The sequence below is a fragment of the Protopterus annectens genome, chromosome 8.part0 (assembly GCF_019279795.1).
Source record: "Protopterus annectens isolate FY-2018-M chromosome 8.part0, PAN1.0, whole genome shotgun sequence".
In the NCBI taxonomy this organism is placed as follows: Eukaryota; Metazoa; Chordata; order Ceratodontiformes; family Protopteridae; genus Protopterus; species Protopterus annectens.
Window position 1 is genome coordinate 1,310,026,405 of NC_056741.1, and position 21,448 is coordinate 1,310,047,852.

At 40.1% G+C, this 21,448-nt stretch overlaps 1 protein-coding gene across 1 annotated transcript in view; it reads right to left on the minus strand.

Annotated features, from left to right (window-relative positions):
* VSIG10L2 (V-set and immunoglobulin domain containing 10 like 2) overlaps positions 1-21,448 on the minus strand; it is a 316,447-nt gene that overhangs the window by 51,068 nt on the left and 243,931 nt on the right. Inside the window, exon 11 of the mRNA XM_044080829.1 lies at positions 15,240-15,361. Within this exon, the coding sequence (XP_043936764.1) occupies positions 15,240-15,361 (122 nt within the window). The remainder of the gene's footprint in view (positions 1-15,239; positions 15,362-21,448) is intronic.

Sequence of the window (21,448 nt, forward strand, 5' to 3'; positions counted from 1 at the left end):
TCTGGTGTGGAACATCTGTCGCCCATGTTGGTGATGACCAGGTCCAATATGTTTTCACCTCTGGTAGGGGAGTTTACCAGCTGATCCAGGGCATTTGAGTTGATAAATTCCAGGAAGCGCTGAGCCTGGGAGTTTGTACTCAAGTAGTTTTCCCAGTTAATGGTAGTGTAATTGAAATCGCCCAATATCAGGGTGTTCGGTAGGAACTTCATGTTTTCCAGTGTCTCCAGAAAGGCAGAGTGGTGGTTCTGGGTCATGGAGGATGATCTGTATCAGGCCACAATTTGCATTGCAGATTTGCCTGATGTTCGTTGCACATGGATGATCTCAGAGGTATTATGCTGCGCCACTAACCTGGAGGTGTAGGTATCCTTGATGAATATGGATACACCCCTCCTTTTGTGTTTTGGTCCGTGTTTTGTGGCCAAAATAAGTAGTATGAGTTGTAGCCCAGTAGTGCTGGAGTGCTCTCTAGAGCCTTGAACCAGGTTTCAGTTATTGCATAGATGTCAACGTTCTCCATACTGAGGAATGGTTTGAGCACATGCATTTTGAGATTTAAACTCCTGGCGTTGAGTAGCATAACCCTCATTTTTTTATTTGTGCTGTTCATGGAGGTGGGTTTAACTTTTGAGCCTTGCCTAAAAAAGGCACTATGGGGGCAGCAAGAGCCTTGGTCAGTATTCAAAAGCCTTGGGGTGACAGGTGCAAGCCATCTCTTGCGAAGCAAAGCGGCTTGTCGAGCATGTCGTTCCAGGCTGACAGACACTGGATCCCCTTTGAATGACATCAGAAGCTTAGCCAATTGCTGAAATTGATCATTTTTTCTTTATACTGAGGTATCATTCTTGGTGAGGGCAGGATGCTAGTCAGGGTCAGGGTCATACCCGCCTGGGCTACATGATCAGAGAGCTCTTCCATGTCTCTTTTCATGTAGTCCAGCAAGGTACGTCTCAGGTCATTCACACCAACATGAACAATGACAGAGTCATATTTGTATTTGTTCTGGAGTGACCTGAGTGCTTGTGTTATGTGGTGGATTCTGGCTCCCAACAGACAGGCAGCTAACAGTAACCTTCTCCTTGACCAGCCTAGTGAGTGGGTCGTCAGTGTGCCTGACAATAGAGTCACCTATTACTAGTGTGTTAGGTATGTTATTTCGCCTTAAGGGCTGTGACTGTGCGGCACATTGATTTTGTGTTTTATGTGTTGTCTGGTTTGTGATTGGAGGTGCAGGTTTTTTGGGTGTCTGCTTTAGAGCTTCTGAGTATGATTTAGTGTATTTATGTGTATTTTTTGCCAGTGCTGGTTTAGTAAGTCTATGCGAGGCTGGAGGTGTGGTGCAAGTGTTAACCTTCTCCTCATGACTGCCTGTTCCAGTCATGGGTGGAGAGACCTTAGCCTCCAGTTTGGCTGTATAATTGCATCTCTCTCATATGTTAGTGTTTTGTGGTAGGAGGAGAGGGTTGTCTGTGTACATGAGGCAGTTGTAACATTGCCTCAGGATACCCAGGTTCACCAGCTGGACTGGAGAGTACACCTGAAGTTGCCCTTTGGTCATGCCTGAATAGTAGGGTGAGCTGCTGTATTTAATACAAAGTTCATCAGTATGGAAGCCATCTAACTGTACCTGAATATCATACCATGAGAAAGGACAAGAGTGAACTGCTAATGGAATTGGCAAACAGTGTGACACACTGCCATGTTAGCAACATAGAAAATAAGCAAAACAATTGCATGAAATAAATATAAGTACATTACACATACATAAAGAGTTTGTCTTCACATACAGCTGCTGTGTGTGCCTTGTGAGCTTACAGATGGGATAGTTATGAGCATTAACTGTACTGCTAACATATCAAGGAAGGAATGGAACAATGCTGGCTGTGAAGGATGTGTAATCACATATGAAGCATGTACACAGCATGTACCTGCTACACATTTGAGGGAGACTCATATGATGATGATAGGCATCAATAATTACACTGAAGTTGTCCTAGGGCTTACAATGTGGTCACCTGACTTTCTGATAAATTCATGTAGTGAATATAATGTTAATGTTCTGATCTATGGGCAGCTTAGTGCATCAGCATTACACCTGTCCATTGCCATCAGGGATATAGGTGAGACAGGTGTCTGCCAAGCTTGGAAACATGACAGTAACAACATGCGAAGTATTATACACACAAAAAAAAAATCAATGAATCTGCTGTATAAGCACACACACACATTCGACCCCAGAAGGTTACTTCAATATTGCTTATATGGTGCTAAAATGTATACATGACTGAGATAGACATACAGTGTGCACTCAGGTCAACATATAATGTGTGCATTATGATATTACACAATGCCATTGAAATACCAGCTGTGTGTGTGTGTGTGTGTGTGTGTGTGTGTGTGTGTGTGTGTGTGTGTGTGTGTGTGTGCATGTGTAAGTGCATGCGTGTATTGGCAGACTGCAGATGACCTGCAGATATTGTGGTTTAAATATCTATTAGTGACAGATTCATGCTAATCAGATTCCAGTGTAAAGATAGGGCTGTTTCATAATCTCAGCCTAGTTGTGACACTGAGGAAAAGAGTGCATTCAGGTAGCAGGTGCAGGACCAACTAGATAAAATAAAATGAGTGAGTGTTGATAAGGGGGAAAAGAATGCTTACATCAGGATAGACAGAACAGAGTATGAGGGCTGCCTCAGTCCACATGGGTGGGGCAAAAGGAATACTGAAAGAAAGGCCATTCTAGACTTCTGTTCTATGAATGGCTTGATGGTGACTAAGTTATGGTTCACAAACAAAGGCAGTCACAAGATAACATACAAGAGAAGTCAACATGCAGCTCTGGTAGACTTCCTTCTAGTAAAGAAAGAGCTCTGGAATCATATCAGGGATTGCAAAGTCATCTATAGTGAAAGTGTAAGACCCCATCATTAACTACCTGTGGCCACAATCAACTACAAGTAGCAGTCAGAGAAGGCTCTAAGATCACAGTGACTAGGATAAAGACCTGGTGCTGATTAGAGTGAGAGCACAGGAGTTCAAGGAAATACCCAGGGCGCTAGCACCATAGGAACAGGAGGAATAGATGGAGTTGAAGACGAATGGCAGCATCTTAAAACAGCATGTATGAGGACTGTAGAACAGATAAGTGGCTGAGCCCATTATGGAAATAAGGTGCATAAGGAAAGCTGGTGGTGGAATACCAAAGTCCAGGAAATCATCAATAGAAAAAAGAAGTGCAGGAAAAAGTGAGAGAGAGAAAAGATGGACAAGGTTAAGAACGAATATTAGTTGGCTAGCAGAGAGACAAAGACAGCAGTGTTAATGGCAAAGAACAATGTGTCAAAGAAACTCTACTAGCTTCTGAAAAGTGACTCAGTAGATATCACCAAGAAACTCTCTCAGGTTGTAAAACAAAGACAGAAAGATAAAGAAGATGGCCTTTAGAAACCTTTCATAAGGGATGCTGGCAACAATCTGCTAAGCAGTCCAGAGGACATCAAAGGCAGATAAAAGGAATATTTCCAGCAGCTTATGAATGAAGAAAACCCTACAGAAGCTGTACTTCTCATGCACAGCGTACGTTAAAGAAAGAAGAAGCAAACCACCCTAGAAAAAGTAAGTGCAACAGCAAGGAAAATGAAGTCAGGGAAGCTGCAGGCTCAGATGAAGTTATGGCATATATGATCAAGGGTTTAGTGATTTGCAATTGGCCCTACTGAGAGGCCTGCCACATTCACCTCTGACTTCTACCAGCATTTGAACAGTTGCATTGAAAGTCAGTACCCATCCATCCTAAATATAATGGTGAATTCAGGAATCAGCATCTCTGGTGGAACTCTCCTTTTTTAATAGAATGTTCAAAAAAAGAAGGGAAGTAATGAAAGGTTGCAAGGAATTCCCATTCCCCTACCTCAAGAGCACACATATGCCAGCAAGGGTCTTAAAAACATTATTAGAAAATGTTATTCAGAATACGAACTTAAGAGTGCTACAGATTCCAAAGGAAACTACAAAGGTTTCTTCAGTTATGTCAGAAAATTCAGGAATAGTGTTCAACAATGCACTGAGCTCATCCATAATATCACCCATTTTGACCACCAGGATATAGCTAATATATTAGAAGACAAATTTAGTGCCAGCTTTACTTCTTCTACTCACATTTTTGCCTCCACCTTCCTTGAGAATTTAGTTTCTCCTGAAATAATGTCAGAACAAATCTTAGAATCCCAGTCAAAGGCAAAAACTAATACTTCCATGGGACCATCAGTACACCAGGCTGCATTCTCTTCAGTGGCAAGTATGCATGCCTGAACCCTCTACTTAAACTGTTCAAACTCAGATTTTCTACAGGGTTTGTTCCTGACACCTGGAAAACAGAAAATGTGACTCCCCTACATAAGGGTATTCCTTCCTCAGACCAAGGTAATTGTAGACACATCAGCCTCACCATCCTCATATACAAAGCCATGGAACATAACATAGCAGAACTTATTTATGCAGACATGCAACTTAACTGATTTAGATCCCAATCAGTTTAGTTTTTTGAAGTGTAGACCATGTCTCCTGAATCTAGTAGCCTTCCTTGAAAAGGTTACAGGAGCTGTGGATAGTTTCTATTCTGTGCACACTACTTATCTTGACCTGGAGAAGACTTTTGACACTATCCCCCATTCTGGCATTATTGAAAAATTAAGCAAGCTTAATGCAAATCCTTACAAAGTTCATTGGATTATAAATTGGACATCCAGTAGATCCCAATTCATGAATGTTGCTGGTCCCCTTTCTGAATGTAAAATTGTAACTAGTGGAATATCACAGGGGTCAGTTTTAGGCCCTGTCCTGTTTGGCATTTATTTTGCAGACATCCAAACCAATACCCAGAAGTGTAATTGTGGTTGACTAAGTTTGTTAATGACTGCAGGCTAAGCACTGTTATCCACTCATCTACTAATGCAAAACAGCTCCAGCAACAGGTGGAATATGCACATACATGGTGTATCAAACATGTCTCAAACTAAATTAAAAATGCAGCATAGTAGCATTTGGCAGAAGAGTTGCTCCCACCTCATATGTTATAAATGGTACTCCTCTTCAGACAGATATGGTCATAAGAGACCTGGGTGCTTATATAGGTTCATAGGTAGGTACTCGGCTATCAGCCAAAGGGCCTACATAAGCCTAGCCAGCAAGGTTCCATGGCTTACGCCACCCAAGAAAGTTATTTCCCTGTGCCACTGTCGAGCAGAGACACAGAAGTGATCCCCAGGGTGTATTTCCTATTTCCCATCCACTCCTCAAGATTTTTCTTGAAGAGTGCTAATGAAGAACTTTGCTTGACATAGATTGGTAGCTTGTTTCAGAGTATAGGAAGTCTCTGGGACAGGAATCTATCCCTCCAGCGTATCCTGTTTATTGTGGTGACAAGGTTTAGGTCCCTAGAGCGTGTAGCTTGGAGGGATTGGGATTTCTTTAGGTGTAGCATGTCCAACAGCTCTAAGTTTGACATAGCTTTATATGTTAGGCAGAGATCACCTCAGAGTAGGCGATATGCTATGGAGTAAAGCTGGAGTTTTTTGAGGCGGTCAGTGTAGGTTATTTGTTTGAGGCCAGTAATCCTCTTTGTGAGGTACTTCTGTGGCCTTTCCAGCTGCTGCAGATGTCTTGTGAGGTACATTCCAAAAGGGGCGCTGTACTCTATAATGGGTCTAATGAGTGTCGAGTAGAGGGGAACAATGACCTCTTTTTTCCTGGATGAGAACCCTTTTATGATGAGGTGTGCCAAGTAGAAGGACTTCCTGACTACTGTGGTGATGTGACTGTCAAAGGAGAGACTACTGGTCCCAAGGTCTCTTATCATACATTTGGTGTTAAGTAGATTGCTGCCTATGTGGTAGTTCATGGGTACAGAGTTTTTACCAAAGGGGATGACACTGCACTTTTTGGCATTGAGCTTGAGGCCATGGCTCTGACACCAGGCATCTGTCTCAGTGAGGCCCTTCTGTAGGATGCCCACATCATTTGGGGACTTGACTATGGCACTTAGTTTGCAGTCATCTGCGAACTTCATTAGCCAGAGGCCTTCTGTGTTAGCCTGTACTTCAGAGAAGTAGATACCAAGCAGGAGAAGTCCCAGGACGGATGGGTAAGTCTCTCTCTCTCTCTCTCTATCTCTCTCTCATGCAATCATCATGCTTCCACCACAGTCAGGAAATCCTCTCTGGCTCAATTGATTCCCAAGGGAATTTATTCAAGACCCAGAGAAGTTATCCTACCATTATTCTCTTCCCTCATCAGACCCATCCATGAATACAGTGCCCCCTTTAGTATGTGCCAGTCCAAGTATATCACTCATTTGGAAAGGCCACAAAGATTTCTAACCAAGAAATTAAAGGTCTTAAATCTTTCAACTACCCTGATAGGTTAGGATGGCTCACGTTATACTCAGGTTGCTGGAAGATGACCTGTGTTTAGCTTATTAAGCTGTGGAAGACCAGATCTTATTTGATCTTCTATTTCTTTTCAGAACCAGTTACTCTACAGACTTGGATTTGTTGATGACCTAAATCTACATCAACAAATAAGCAAGACTCACTGGGTGGGGGGTGATGTTCCTAACCCAACATATTCCTAGCCTTGGAATAAGTAATGACTATGGACTCACTGGGGGGGTTATGTCTCTAACCCAACATATTCCTAGCCTTGGAATAAGTAATGACTATGGACTCACTGGGGGGGTTACATTCCTAACCCAACATATTCCTAGCCTTGGAATAAGTAATGACTATGGACTCACTGGGGGGGTTACATTCCTAACCCAACATATTCCTAGCCTTGGAATAAGTAATGACTATGGACTCACTGGGGGGTTACGTTCCTAACCCAACATATTCCTAGCCTTGGAATAAGTAATGACTATGGACTCACTGGGGGGTTACGTTCCTAACCCAACATATTCCTAGCCTCCTTGCCTTGGAATAAGTAATGACTATGGACTCTCTGGGGGTTACGTTCCTAACCCAACATATTCCTAGCCTTGGAATAAGTAATGACTATGGGTCAAACAAAGTACTCCTCTAACTACTTTTAAGGCTAGTCATGATGACCAGATGGGTAGACACAAATGTACACCAGGGTTACCATGTACAGCCCTACTCAGTTTGGGGGGGGGGGTACTATTAAGTGCTTGAAAAGGATTTGCTTAAAGGTGTATATGGCTAGGCATATTATGGTCCCAGTGATTGCCTGGTATGTTCCTAAGTAGGGGAGAAATGGCTCCTGAGTGTACCCATTGTGATATGAAGGGAAAAGAAAATCCCAGATGACTGGAGGATACACATTCTAGGGCTAGAGTACAAGATTAAAGGGGGCATTCACAAATGTGGGCTGTAAAGAGATATCAAACTCACATCACACTACATGAAAGTGATGGAGGGAGTGACTGATAAATACTCAGAGCAGTAGAAAGTAAGATGGGAGATAAGCAGTTCAAATTCAGATCAGCATGCAGCACAACTGATTAAATGTTTACAGTGAGACAGATAGTGGAAAAGAAACTGGAAATGAGGAAAGAGTCCAAATGAGCATTCCTTGACTTGGAGGAAGCATTTATACGAGGTGCAAAGAAAGCTGATTTGGGCAATCCTATGATGGTTCAAAGTACCAGAAACATTGGTAGAATTAGTGCTAGCTATGTCTAAGGACCCAGTGACACAAGTATTGGCAGTCCTCAGACTAACATAGGGGTTCTCCGTGGGAGTGGGTGGGCATCAGGTTCACTTCTGAGCTCTCTGCTGTTCATACTGGTAATGAACTGCATTAACAAAACAGGTCTAAGTGAACAGATCAGTAAAGCTGCTATATGCAGCCAATGTCACAGTACAAGCAGACACTAAACAGCATCTTCAGCAAATAACAGAAGACTGGAATGCAAACTGAAAACACATGGGGTACAACTGACTGCAAACAAGACAGTTTGCATGGCAGCAAATGAGGGAATCAGGAGAAGAAACTTTAGATAGAGGGCAAAATAGTGGAACAGGTTAAAAAATTCAAGTATCTGGGAATACCTTGCTAGAGTTACTAGCACACACAGTGGGCAATATTCAGTTTGAGGATGCAGTGGTTCCATCTTCACTGTTTGCGAATGATTATGAGTTCTCAGCATCACATAACGATCTGCAGCACGCACAGGGAAGACTTACAGCTGAGTGCGAAGCACCTCCACATAACTTGCCATGCTTCTTCCTGGAAAATGGCAGGTTGCCATCTTCAGCTAAGAGCAGAACTGCTACCACTGGTGGAGAAGTCTGGAGGATAACTACATGAGCTGGAGGAGTTTAAGTATCTTGGGGTCCTGTTTATAAGTGAGAGTGGAGTGAATCAGGAGATCAGTGGATGGGTGTAGCAATGGCTGTGCTGCAGTTACTGCAGGTATTGTGCCAGGCTATGGAGGTAAAGCGAGAGAACAGTCACAGGCCAAAGCTCTTAAGTTATCTGTAAGTCTGTGTCCCCTTGGTCTCATATGGGTCATGAGCTTTGAACAATGATGAAAGGGATGAAATCAAAGAAACAAGAGGCAGAAATGAAGATCCTTCACTGGATACCTTGTCTTACTCTCGGTGATAGACACTTGGCAATTCAAGCAACTTGGAGTACAGCCACTGGTCCTCTATGTTGAAAAGAGTCAGTGAGTCAGTTGAGGTAGTTTGCACATACTGAGAGTATGCCAGTGGGTGCCTCCCATGGAAGGTATAGCAGGCAAAGTCCCCTAGGAGGTGGGGGATTCTATGGGGAATCACATCTTGTTGTAAGAGTTGCATCTGTCTTTTTGCCTGGGAATGTCTGGTGAACCCACATGATGAGCAGGAACCTGTTGTACTGGGGGAAGGGAAGTCTGCCTACCCTGTTTAGCATGTTACCCACCAAGACCCTCACCAGAACAAATTAATTAATATATATAAATAGTATACAAGTGTATACATGGACATGTGTATACATTTATATGTGTATTTTCCATTACATGAGTGGTATCTATTTTTACTATATAGTCAAAGTGCTATCTAGAATAGTTTAAATTTTGGAAATTAAATAACATATTGAACTTGGAATACCAAGTCCCATAATGTAGAGATTAAATGGCCATTTTTCAGAATATTCTCTTTTCTCTAAGGTATGGCAATCTCAGAGTTGGCATATATAAGTTCAGAGTGTGTGTGTGTGTGTGTGTGTGTGTGTGTGTGTGTGTGTGTGTGTGTGTGTGTGTGTGTGTGTGTTTATACATTTGTTGGTGTGGCTTGCCACCCCACAGCAGTGAGTGCAGATGGGTTTGCCCCCCCACAAGAAAACAAGTTTAAAGAAGAGAGATGTTTGATATTCACTCTTCTGCTGAATTTTCAATCTTTTTTTAAGCATCGTGGGACTCGAAATTGTGAGTCCCAGCATTTCAGTACTGATTCTTACATTTTATTTACATTACTATAATTTTTTTAGACATATAACTTTATTCAATTTTAAACAGGATTGCCATCAACTCCCTTTTTCCCATTTTGTACATGGTTTGGGGTGTCATATCAACAGTGACCATCACATCAAGCTAATGTTCACACCACTGGGTTCGATTCTATGCATAAAAACATTTTTATAATGCAATCAACTTACAAGAATAAAATGTAGTTTCTAGCACGTTGTATTGCTTTTATTATATTGTATTGAACCTAGTGCTTCCCTAGTATATATTTTTATAATATGCAGCTATCATTTTTTTTTCTTAATAAAATATAAGCCTACATTTTGTGCGACCTGTGCCAACTGCTATTTGCATTTAGCTGTTGTTGGTGGGTAACCATTATGTGCCAGCTCTTGTTTTATGTGATTAATGATGGGATTCAGTGCTCCATTAATTTTCCTGAGTTAGTTGTCTGCAGGGAAATAGTAATAATGCTGTGCTGAATGTTCTGTTCATTCAGGCAGTACTTGGTGTGACTGCAAGATCGTGCACATCTATTTTTATGTAAGTCATCATTTTCTCTAAGTCAGATGTTGTGCCCTGATCTGCTTCACTTATCGGGGTATAGATTTTGCACTATAAGGGAATGACATTATAATTTATTTCCCTGAATGTACTAATGACATTTTTTTTTATTATTATTGTTTCTTTGCAAGGGTTTCCATTTGATGTTTACAGTCTGCATACTTTGATGCAGTTGTACCGAATAACCTGGTTGCTTTTACTTGAGCATAGACATGCACGTTAAAGCTTGTTAAACTAACATAATTTTTTCATTCAGTCTTGCAATGTGTAATTTTTTCATACAATGCAAACAATAATACATAGGGGGTCAGAATCAGAAGTGAAATATTTGTATGACACACATTGAGGAGTAGAGTAGTGAGTTATCTCACATTGTGAATCCATGATTGAACTATAGGCATTTGAATCCACATTGCACACAATAGGTTCATAGGTAAGTACCAGGCTATCTGCCCAAGGGCATTTATAAGCCTAGCCAGAATGTGTTGGTTTTCGCCACCCCGTAAGATTAGTTCCCTGTACCCCTGTCCAGCAGAGCCATTAGTTCCCTGCACCACTGTCCAGCAGAGCCACCGCAGTGATCCCTGGGGTAAATTTTCTGTTTTCCATCCACCTGTCAAGGTTTCTCTTGAAGATTGTCAGTGAGGGGCTCTGCCTGATATATATTGGAATCCTGTTCCAAAGCATGGGGAGTCTCTGGGACAGGAATCTATCCCTCCAGCATGTCCTATTTATCGTTGTGGTGAGGTTTATATCTCTAGAGCATGTGGGTCTCCAAGATTTGTTTTTTTTTAGGTGGAGCATGTCCATCAATTCTGGATTGGACATGGCCTTGTATGTCAGGCAGAGATCACCTCTGAGAAAGCGGTATGCAACCGAGTACAGCTGGAGTTTCTTGAGTCGGGCTGAATAGGGCATCTGTTTGTGGCCAATAATCCTCTTGGTGAGGTACTTTTGTGGTCTTTTCAGCTGTTGCAGGTGTCTTGTAAGGTACAACCCAAATGGGGTGTTGTATTCTATGATGGGTCTAATGAGTGATGGGAAGAGAGGCACAATAACCACTTTTGTTCTAGATGCGAACCCTTTTGTGATTAGGTGGGCCACATAGAAGGATTTTCTAACCACCTTGGCAATATGATTACCAAAGGAGAGATTACTATTTACTTGGGTCCCCAGATCCCTTATTACATTTTCTGTATTTAGGGGACTACCACCTATGTGGTAGTTCATAGGTACTTTGTTTTTTCCAAAGGGGATGACTATGCACTTTTTGGCATTTAGTTTGAGGCCATGATTTTGACACCAGGTATCCATCTCAGTGAGACCCTTCTGGAGGGTGTCTGTATCAGCCAGAGAATAAATTATGGCCCCTAGTTTGCAGTCGTCTGCGAACTTGGTCAGCCATAGTCCTCCTATGCTTGCCTGTATCTCTGAGAAGTATATACCGAACAGGAGGGGTCCTAGGACTGAGCCCTGGGAGGATGCCACTTGTAACCGGTTTAGAGTCGGACATAGAGCCTGCAAATCTCACCATGTGGGTTCTATCCATGAGACAATTGGCAACCCATCTCATGACGTAGGGGTTTATGTTCAAGCTGGTGAGTTTGTCTATAATACTAGAATGGGGAATGGTGTTGAAAGCCTTTGCGAGGTCTAGGTAGGCTGTGTGGACCTCCTTTCCCTCATCTAATACCTTGGTAACTGTCTCAAAGAAGTCCACCAGGTTTAGGAGGCATGATCTACCCTTAACAAAGCCAAACTGGGTAGGGTCCAAGGTTTGGAGGTTCCCAATGTGTCTGTTAATGAGTTTCAACACTGTCCTGGCCACTATAACATCCATTTGGCAGCATGTGCAATAGTCAGTGTTATTTGTACTTTGCATTTGTGGATATTTTGGGCTGGGAGTCCTAGGATAGAGGACAAACAGATAGTGGAATGATTTTTTTAAATCAATTTCATTTGTTTTAGACATTTCTTAAAGAAAAACTGAAGTAGAATACTCTGTCTCATTACTTTTTAATAAACAGTTTTGGTTCCATCTCCCCCTCAAAACTAGCAAGCCTTCCTTCCTCTATAAGGTGAAAGTTTAGATCTCTTGAGTGGGTGTTTAGGATATTTGTTTTGTGGACTAGATACTTTGAGGGTCTTTAGAAAGGTATGTGCCAAAAGTGGCATTATATTCTATTACAGGCCTAATGAGGGAGGGAGGGAGGGGTAGACTAGGAAGAATTTCCTTGGACTTTGCATGTGCATGCCTAGTGGTCAGTTTGGCCAGATAAAAGGACTTCCAAATGACACCTGGACCTATACCTATATATCGTGTGTGTGTGTGTGTGTGTGTGTGTGTGTGTGTGTGTGTGTGTGTGTGTGTGTGTGTGTCTGTAGATATATATATATATATATATATAAAATATATATATATATATATATATATATATATATATATATATATATATATATATGGGTCTACTTCATAAGATTGACAGACCATTTGATCGACATTCATTTGGTCGACAGCTCAGTTGGTCAACAACCAGTATTCAAGGAACTTAACAGGGATTTGCCCCTCTCCCCAATGTTGTCCAACCCTGGAGTTGATATATATAGTTGGGGGGGGGTGTGGGGGGGCACGCAAAAACTACACATTTTAAATGAAAATAGGTGGGGGGCTTCGCCCCCAACAACCCCCAATGTGGAGGGCTGTGCCCCTCACACCCCCCTAACTATATATATATATCAACTCCAGGGTCACACAACATTGGGGAGGGGGGCAAATACCAGGTTTTTGCCTTGAATACTGGTTGTCGACCAAATGAGCTGTCGACCAAATGAATGTCAATCAAATGGTCTGTCGATCTTATAAAGTAGACCCATATATATATATATATATATATATATATATATATATATATATATATATATATATATATATGCAGATGTATAAGTTCCTTATGACTGGAGATCTGACAATAATTCTGTGTATTGTGATCTATCTTTTTGTGTATATGACTGTCACTTCAGCTCTTCATGAGTCGAGGTCATACTTGATTATCCGGCTAACAACTTGAAATAAAAAATAAAAATAAACAGAATTTAAATATATATATATATATATATATATATATATATATATATATATATATATATATTTATATTGTTGTTTGTGTCTTTTGGTGAATAATTACTAAACATTAATTAAAGAGAATTACAATAAATTATCACAAAATGATGTTATGGACAGGTGTAAAAATCAGTTGTTAGGAGCTGTGAGCACTGGATCTTTGAACACAGCAACTATAATATCACTAGCAAATTCTGGGCTTGGAAGATAGAGAACATGCTAGCCTGAAAGATAGCAAAACCAGATACAGGCACAATCTGTTATGATATAATAAACAGTGGCTTTAAAAGCACAATACTTTTATATAAAGCCTGTAAGTCAGGGTCAGCCCACTCTTGTATATAGAACTATTAGCATTGTTTGTTCTCTTTTAGCATAGAACCCACTGTCAGATATTTGGGACTACTCTTCTGTGAGATTAGACAGTTTGTCAGATTACTCTTCTGCGAGATTTGACAGTTTGTCAGATTAATCTTCTGTGAGATTAGACAGTTTGTCGGATTACTCTTCTACAAGATTAGACAGTTTGTCGGATTATTCGGAGATTAGACAGTTTGCCGGATTACTCTTCTGCAAGATTAGACAGTTTGTCAAGAGTTTGTTGCACTGACTTTTGCTAGCATATACAAGTCTGTGAAAGAGACATATTCTTCAAAAACAACCTTCCTAAAATCACCCCCTTTCGGATGAACTCTGCATTTTCTATTAGATTCAGCAGTCTCATAAGCATGATGTATATAACTAAGGCAGTACTGGAATCAGTCTCAGACAGAAATATGTGTGAGAGGTGTAAAAAATGCATTCCTAGAGCAAAGTGCTGAAAGAAAATCTGTTCTATAAACTGTAAATTCCACAAACAGTTCTATATTTGTCTTCTGAGCCAGAGGTACCTAATGTACTATCTTGCTATTTTTATTTATTTATTTATTTATTTATTTCCAGTTTGATGACCAGGGAAGTCTACTGGGCTCAAGGAACCCATTTTCAGTGGAGGCCCGGGGAGAAAAGCTCCACATTACATACAAGTAAATCAAAACTTACAAGAGATTCGTGGTGGTACAGCGGTAGCGTTGTTGCCTCACAGCAAGAGGTTTTCCTGTTCGATTCTTAGCTGGAGCGCCTTCTGTGTGGAGTCTGCATGTCCTCCCTGTGGTTGAGTGGCCTCCGAAAGACATGCGTAAATGGGCGTGCCTTCGATGAAGGTTGGGCGTTGGGCTGGCAACTCAGCACCATAAAAATCGACTGCTAATCATTAGCGGATGGGAGTTCCGCTGTGGCGACCCCTAACCAGGAAAAGCTGAAAAGACAAACAACAACATACAAGTAAATCAAAACTTACAATTACAATCATAGAATTATATACAGAGCTGTAGCGAATTACAAAAGCAAAAGATGAGCACTCTTCATGACATACAGACATGGTTGATTAGAGAGCCATTTGTACAGCATATGGTTGAACTGAAGCAGAATAATCTGAACAAAATACTAATAACTATCAAATTGTAACTTTTTCTGTTGGTAGTTACAAAGACTGAAAATTTGAAAGATAGTAGTAATTATTGGTTTTGTAGAAAGTGGGAGAAATAATGGAGGACAGTACTGTGTATACAATGTATACATTCAAGATAGTGGTGGAAGAAGAGAGAGGTAGCTGAGCAGTAGAGAAGGAGGTAGATGTTTAGTAGAAATAGATTCTGGTGTAAGCAGAGAGAGGCAGAAGTACAGAGGAGAAAGAGGCAGTTGTTTTGTAGCAAAAGTGGAGTACACACATAGCATAGATAATTATCTTAGCTAATTAGCATCATCTACAAAAGAGTAGAGATAGAAAGCTATGTACAGTATTTACATTATATACATTCAGGTTTGGTTGTTATATTACGTTGGATTCAGAGAGGGGCAGTTGAAGAGGAAAGATTTTGTTTCATTACCTCTTGCTCTCACTAGTCATTTCATCAGGTCTACTTGGAAATTCATTCTGTGTTAATAAAAGCTCCGTTGCACTTTCATGTAGACCGTCTCATACATGATGGCTTCTTGCACTGTATGAAACAATGTTATTACTCAAAGCAAGGGGCTTATTACCTGTTGCAGGTTGTGCTGCCTGTGTAGTTGTGTCTGTACTTGCCACAATCCCTGTATCTGAATCAGCTGCAGCTTCTGCATCTTCTGGTATGCTAATATTCTCTCTTGATTCGTCTGGTTGTCTGCAATAAATAATATCAACAGTTACTGTGCAGTTATTGTTCTTCTAAACTAAATCGTATATATGAAGTACAATTATTTTTCTTTCTTTCTTTCCTTCCTTCCAGTGAACTCATGAGCACAATTGCATGACACCACACCACTATTGCCCACAGACTAGGCTTATTCATGCCTATCTGATGCCAGAATCATGATCCCTTCACAATGTGTCTAATTCTATTCTACACCATTTGTTGACTGGAGATGACGTTCAGAATTCCATACTTCAGTGTGCTGGTAGATTCCAGTTTTCCCATGGGCAGATGTGTGAGGATCTGAAAGTATGATGCCCTCTCCTACTCATTCTGCGGGGCATCACCTGTTATGATTTTGCTGCAAGTTTCTAACCCTAGCCAACAGCTCACAGGATAACTCTTTATTCTTTTTTGGTCAGTAGAGTGCTATAGAGACAACTCAGTTCTGCACACTTCAGTGAATTCTACATTATCCAGCACAGTCTCAAACATTTGCTGATTTTTCACGTATAGATACTCTGATTCTCTGCTTCATTAAACTAACTTCTTAATAAAATTTGTCCTGCGCTTATATCTTTTATACTTTCCTTATCAGCTTCCTACCTCTATTAACACATCTTTCTTTCTTTGTCAGACTGCAGGTTACTGTTCAAGCCAACCATTACAAAAAATGTGTGTGCGTGTGTCTGATTATCTAAGTCAAGAACATGAAAGGTGTACGGGATTGGTCTTTACGCTGGTATAAGAGTGTGCACATGGGATTTGCTTCATTGGCACAAGTGAGCAGGTACCCTTCCTCAAGGAGTGCCACATATACCACGGCACTGGTGAAAAAGTGAGCACTTGTGTAGAGCTTACAGTCCTGCCTTTGTATGAGTGAGAAGAAGGGCAATCAGTGAAATGCCTTTCCATTCCTCTCTCATCCAATCATGTTACCCCAGTATCAGATCTGGGATGAGAAGCATCACAAACAAACACATCTTCGACCTCATGTATGGTTTCAACAGGCAGACCTTTCTTTATGCCAAGAATGTGAGTAAGTTGTTTCTTCTCAGCTGACATGCCATAGTTTACTAGTTAATGTTAACACAGGAACATAAGAACAATAAGGGGTGAATAACCTTAAAATATAACAATCTCAGTCTTTGTGCAGAACAGCAGACTTATGCTTACACTTTTGCTGAAAGAAAATCATAATGCTCTGCTCGTAATGTTACAGCATTTGTTATGAAACCATACTGCATCACTGAGTAGTAATAATGTAATTGAATTACAATTTATATATTATTCTGAGATAACAGCTTACCCTAAGTATGTTACACATGTAAGTTGTATAATTATCCTACGATGTTGTATGAGGGAGTGTCAATATTGAAATAAGGAGTTTTTGGAACCCCTTTTAATTATCAACAAATTACGTTTAACATTTTTAAGTTTACCATTAGAAAGCAGGATCAACTCTAAGGTGACAGGTCTGTGGTAGTCATTTACCTGTTTGACATTTAGGGATTGAGTAAGCACTCTGTAAATAGTGTTTGTTTTCAGGAGCAAACTAGGTGAATGTAGAGTGATGGTAGAACAGTAGCAATAAAAATACAGGAAATAATCGGTTTAAATAAGAGCAAATAATATGAGGTTAATACATAAATGAGAATAAGGCAAGTCATTCATAAAGTAACAATGGACATCTGGATTCATAAATGCCCTGTGTACTGCATATCAAGCATTCTTGAGAAGCTGTCTGTGGTACCGACAAACATGCGATTCACAGACTCATACACCTGCCAATGCGTCCTCACTGCACTGCTGAGAGACACGTGCAGCCACGGCTCAGTATCACTGCAATGCAAGCAGCACACTGAGCAGAGGCAGGACTCTGTGGCACATCTGTGTGTGGGGAAGAGGTAAGTGCAGAGTTTGGCCTGGATTTGCAGAAAGGCAACTTGTGCTCCTACAGTATTTTTAATATATTCATTGTTATCTGAGTAAACTCACTAGATAAGCTTCTTTTTAGAAGCAGTATGGGGTCATGAACTACAGGATGAATTTGGTTAGCTACTCATACCCATAATTCTCTGTACTTCACTGACAGAAGCACAGTGAGCTGTAAGGCAACAACACAAGTGACTCAAGTGCACATCAAATGCAGCTTGTGCTATTTATAGATGCATGAGAACCCACAATGCTTGGGCAGTGACACATGACAACATAGGGTGCACATCAGACCAAACTGTATACAAATTAGTTGTATGACACCATGATGTAAGAGCCACCATGCAGCACAAATCAAGGGCATACAACAGGGCATTTTTGTACATCCACCAGGTACATATTGTCATGATTGCCAGTACAAAGATACAAGACAGTGCAATGATGCACACTAAGGCAACTTGTGTTCCTATTACATGCATAGTGCCATGGATGACAGGGCATCCACATACACATGGGGGCCCAGAGAAGGACTGCCTGTATACTTTAGCATATTATGGTGATATCATGTACCAGGACTTGGACACAGGATAGTGCAGTGGTGAACAGCAAGACAACATATATGCCTGTTAGATGTACTGTGCCAGGCCAATGGGACAACCACACAACACATGCTAGGAGCAGATAGCAAAGCCAAATGGATGGTTCCATAGGTTCAAATGCAGAGACACAAAAATGTGCAGAGGTACACTACAGATCAGTCTGTGTACTGAATGGATGTATGAAACAATGGGCAGCATGGTAGTCACATGACCCAGGCCACAACTCATAGCTTAGGTACCCTGAGCACTCTTGCAGTCTGCATCTGCTTAGGTGTATTAAAAGGACAATAAGAACACAGAAAAATAATAACCTGTGTACATCTCACAGGAGCAGCTCAAGTGTTAGCTGTGATATGCAAATATTATCAAGTCATGTTGCACAGCCAGGGAGCTTGTGTGCTTAGGCAATAGAAACTGCAGTCTGTGATATATAGCAAGGGTGGGCTGTGCACCTACATGTAACACAAGGTGTGTGGCGATTGGGCAAAGCACATGCATACCATAGGGCACACACTGTGGAGGCTGTACTCCCACACATACAATATGGCACTGGTTAACAAGGTAGGGGAGATTAGCACTGTGGTGTGTGCAGCATGGGTGCACTGTATGTCAACAGCAAGGAAAAGTGCAACAGGGACTGCTGAGCACTCCTGCAGTGGTAAAGGAAGCATGGCGTGCACTCAGACTGCAGATGAGTAGGGAATAGGAGGATGAGGTGGTGTTAGACAAATATGATCCAGGGAGTGTCACCTTTTCCTTTTTGTGGGTTGACAATGTAATCTGAGTTGATGATAAACTAGCCCTGCAAACTAAAGAAAATAAAGTTTTGTAAGCACTGAATAATCTGTGTACATCAAACATTTTGAATTATACATGGGAATCAAAACAGCCTGCATGTTGACTAGCATTAGTAGCTATGACAAAGGTCCTACTGTAATGAATAAAGTAGGGAATAATAGGCATCATTGTCTAATTCCTTGGAACTGTATACTGATTTACAGAGAATGTCATTAAGTCTGAAAGGAAAACAGACACAACCTAAAATGATACTTAAAAAGATAATCAAATTAGGTGCAGAAGTAGGACAAATAAATAAATAAATAAGGCAGCACAAATGAATAAAGCTATGAGCTGCAGACAAGCTACTTCCTGTGCTACATGGTTTGATTCCAGCTGCCTTCATTTGCCTAGAGTCACAAGTCACATAACCAGATAGTGCTTTGGGGCCATTGGTAATTTGGGCTGCGCTCCTTAATGGTCTCCTGGACTGCATGGTTAGTAACTACCTACGAACATAAGCCTACCTGTTTATTTTATCAGAAGGCCCCTTTATATCTTTTGATACAACAATATATTTTTTAATCGTGGTGTGTCAGTTATTTTGTTTAGAGACTATAACTGTTTGCAGAATTTGAATAATTCAGTTCATTACTTTAGAGGGATCAAACCAAACTGATTAAAAGAAATAAACTGATGTATATAAAACAGTTACTATATATGTTGCATCAAATAATTATTAGGTATGGTATGACTCTTGTAACCTATGCTAAGTAAAGAAATAGGATATAGTTATCTATAATGCAAACGTCTTTACCAGGTTTTGGGATTATGAGTGATCACTTCAGCAAAACTAAAAAATGTCTGGGAGATACCAATAGTTAAGTAATGGCACAGCTGCAATAGATAAAGAGCAAGATTGGCTGAAACAACTTCTGTAGAAGTCTTTGGGCATGAGATTTGGGTCAAGTACCCCTAATACTCTATTATTAAGCAATGTATTAATGACTTCCATTACACAGCATACACCGAAATTAAAAGATACAACGACATACCACAAATTACAATCAGAATTTAGGAAGGATAAATGTAATGAATTGGATTCAATGATGGATTCACCCAGAACATATATCCTAAAATTGATGCATAAACTGGTCAGAGATCTTATCTAGATGTGTAATTTCCTGGTCATAAAACTTGAGGGTGGTAAGATTCTTTTCATGCTTTATAAAAGAAAAGAATCTTTCCACCTGTCTGCATCTAAATATCTTATCTACTTAAACAATAGGCTAGAGTTGTATTGCTTACTCAAGACAATCTTATATTTATGAAAATGTTGGTGGTTAGCTGAATGTTTTTTGAATAATTTATGGTTACAATGATCACAAGAAAATCCCAACTCATTGAAAATGGAACGTAACCTCTGCTGGTTTTCTGAACAAGTGTTTTTTTTTTTTTTAAATAAGAGAAATAACCCCATTAATTATATATACCAACTCCTTTCATGTACATCTTTGGAAAAGAGAGAAACTTCCCAAAACATCACACAGTAGTCTTGAAGAACATGACTAGGCAAATTATTCTAAATAGATCAGTCATAAAGAAAGCATGGGACAGACATCATTTACTGATAATAAATTGCTGACAACTTGCAACTGTCACTGCAATTTTAGTTAACATCTTCTTTATTGAAGAAATGGTTAATGTTTGCAAGTATGCCGGCATATACATTTTAAAAGCTGTCCACTGTTGAACCAAACTGATTGTCTTTTTTTCTGTGCTTATATATCACTGATTTTATAATAGAATTCCTGTAATAAGTGTTTTTTTTTAATGTTATAAACTTTAGGCTGTAAATCCATCCATCCATCCATCCATCCATCCATCCATCCATCCATCCATCCATCCATCCATAACCCCTTTTTCCCATTTTTACATATGAGGTTAGGGTGCCATTTCAATGGTGACAATCATCTAGAGCCAAGGTTCACACTTCTGGGTGGCTAGCCCTGCCATGGTTGTTCTTCCATACTACATACACGCACATCTGTGGCTAATTTAGAGTGTCGATCCACCTACTGCATGTCTTTTTTAGCTTTAAAGGGTGATTGTATCTTAATTAATTGTTTAATTGATTAATCAGAGTGTTAAATAATGATATACAAAGAGCTTGTTTTAATAGGTGAATTTTTACTCTGTAAAGGCTGTGGCCGAGGCGCTAGAGAAATTTGTATTGTGGAATAAATTTTATTCAGGAAAGTAGAGCTGTTATTCACTGGTCTCATTTTTTGGTGGTTTGCAATAAAATAAAATATGCTTAAATGTTGCATTCAGAAATATGTACCAGTGGGGGGCGTGGCCAAGGATGAACACAGGATAGCAGCAGATTTCTTCAGCTCCACCAATTTCATTACACTGACAGGAATTAATTACTTAACAAATTAATTTTTGAAGTAATTTTCTTTCTAAATATGTTTGTTTTATATAGTTCTTGAACTATATCTAAAAAAGAAAGGAAATCTTAACAATATTCCTGTCAGAAATCACTTTGGAAATTTTCCTGTCAGTTTATCAGTCTGAAATGAGTTCCAGTAAGACAAATTCTCAAGACTCCAGCATCAAGAAAGAACTTCAGTCTCTGATAATTATAATCCAGCAACTTACTGCTAAGATGGATAAAATGGATACTAAAATAGACACCTTCATAGAAAAAATTACAAAACAAATAGACTTGTTACATATAGACCTGCAACAACAGAAGATCCAG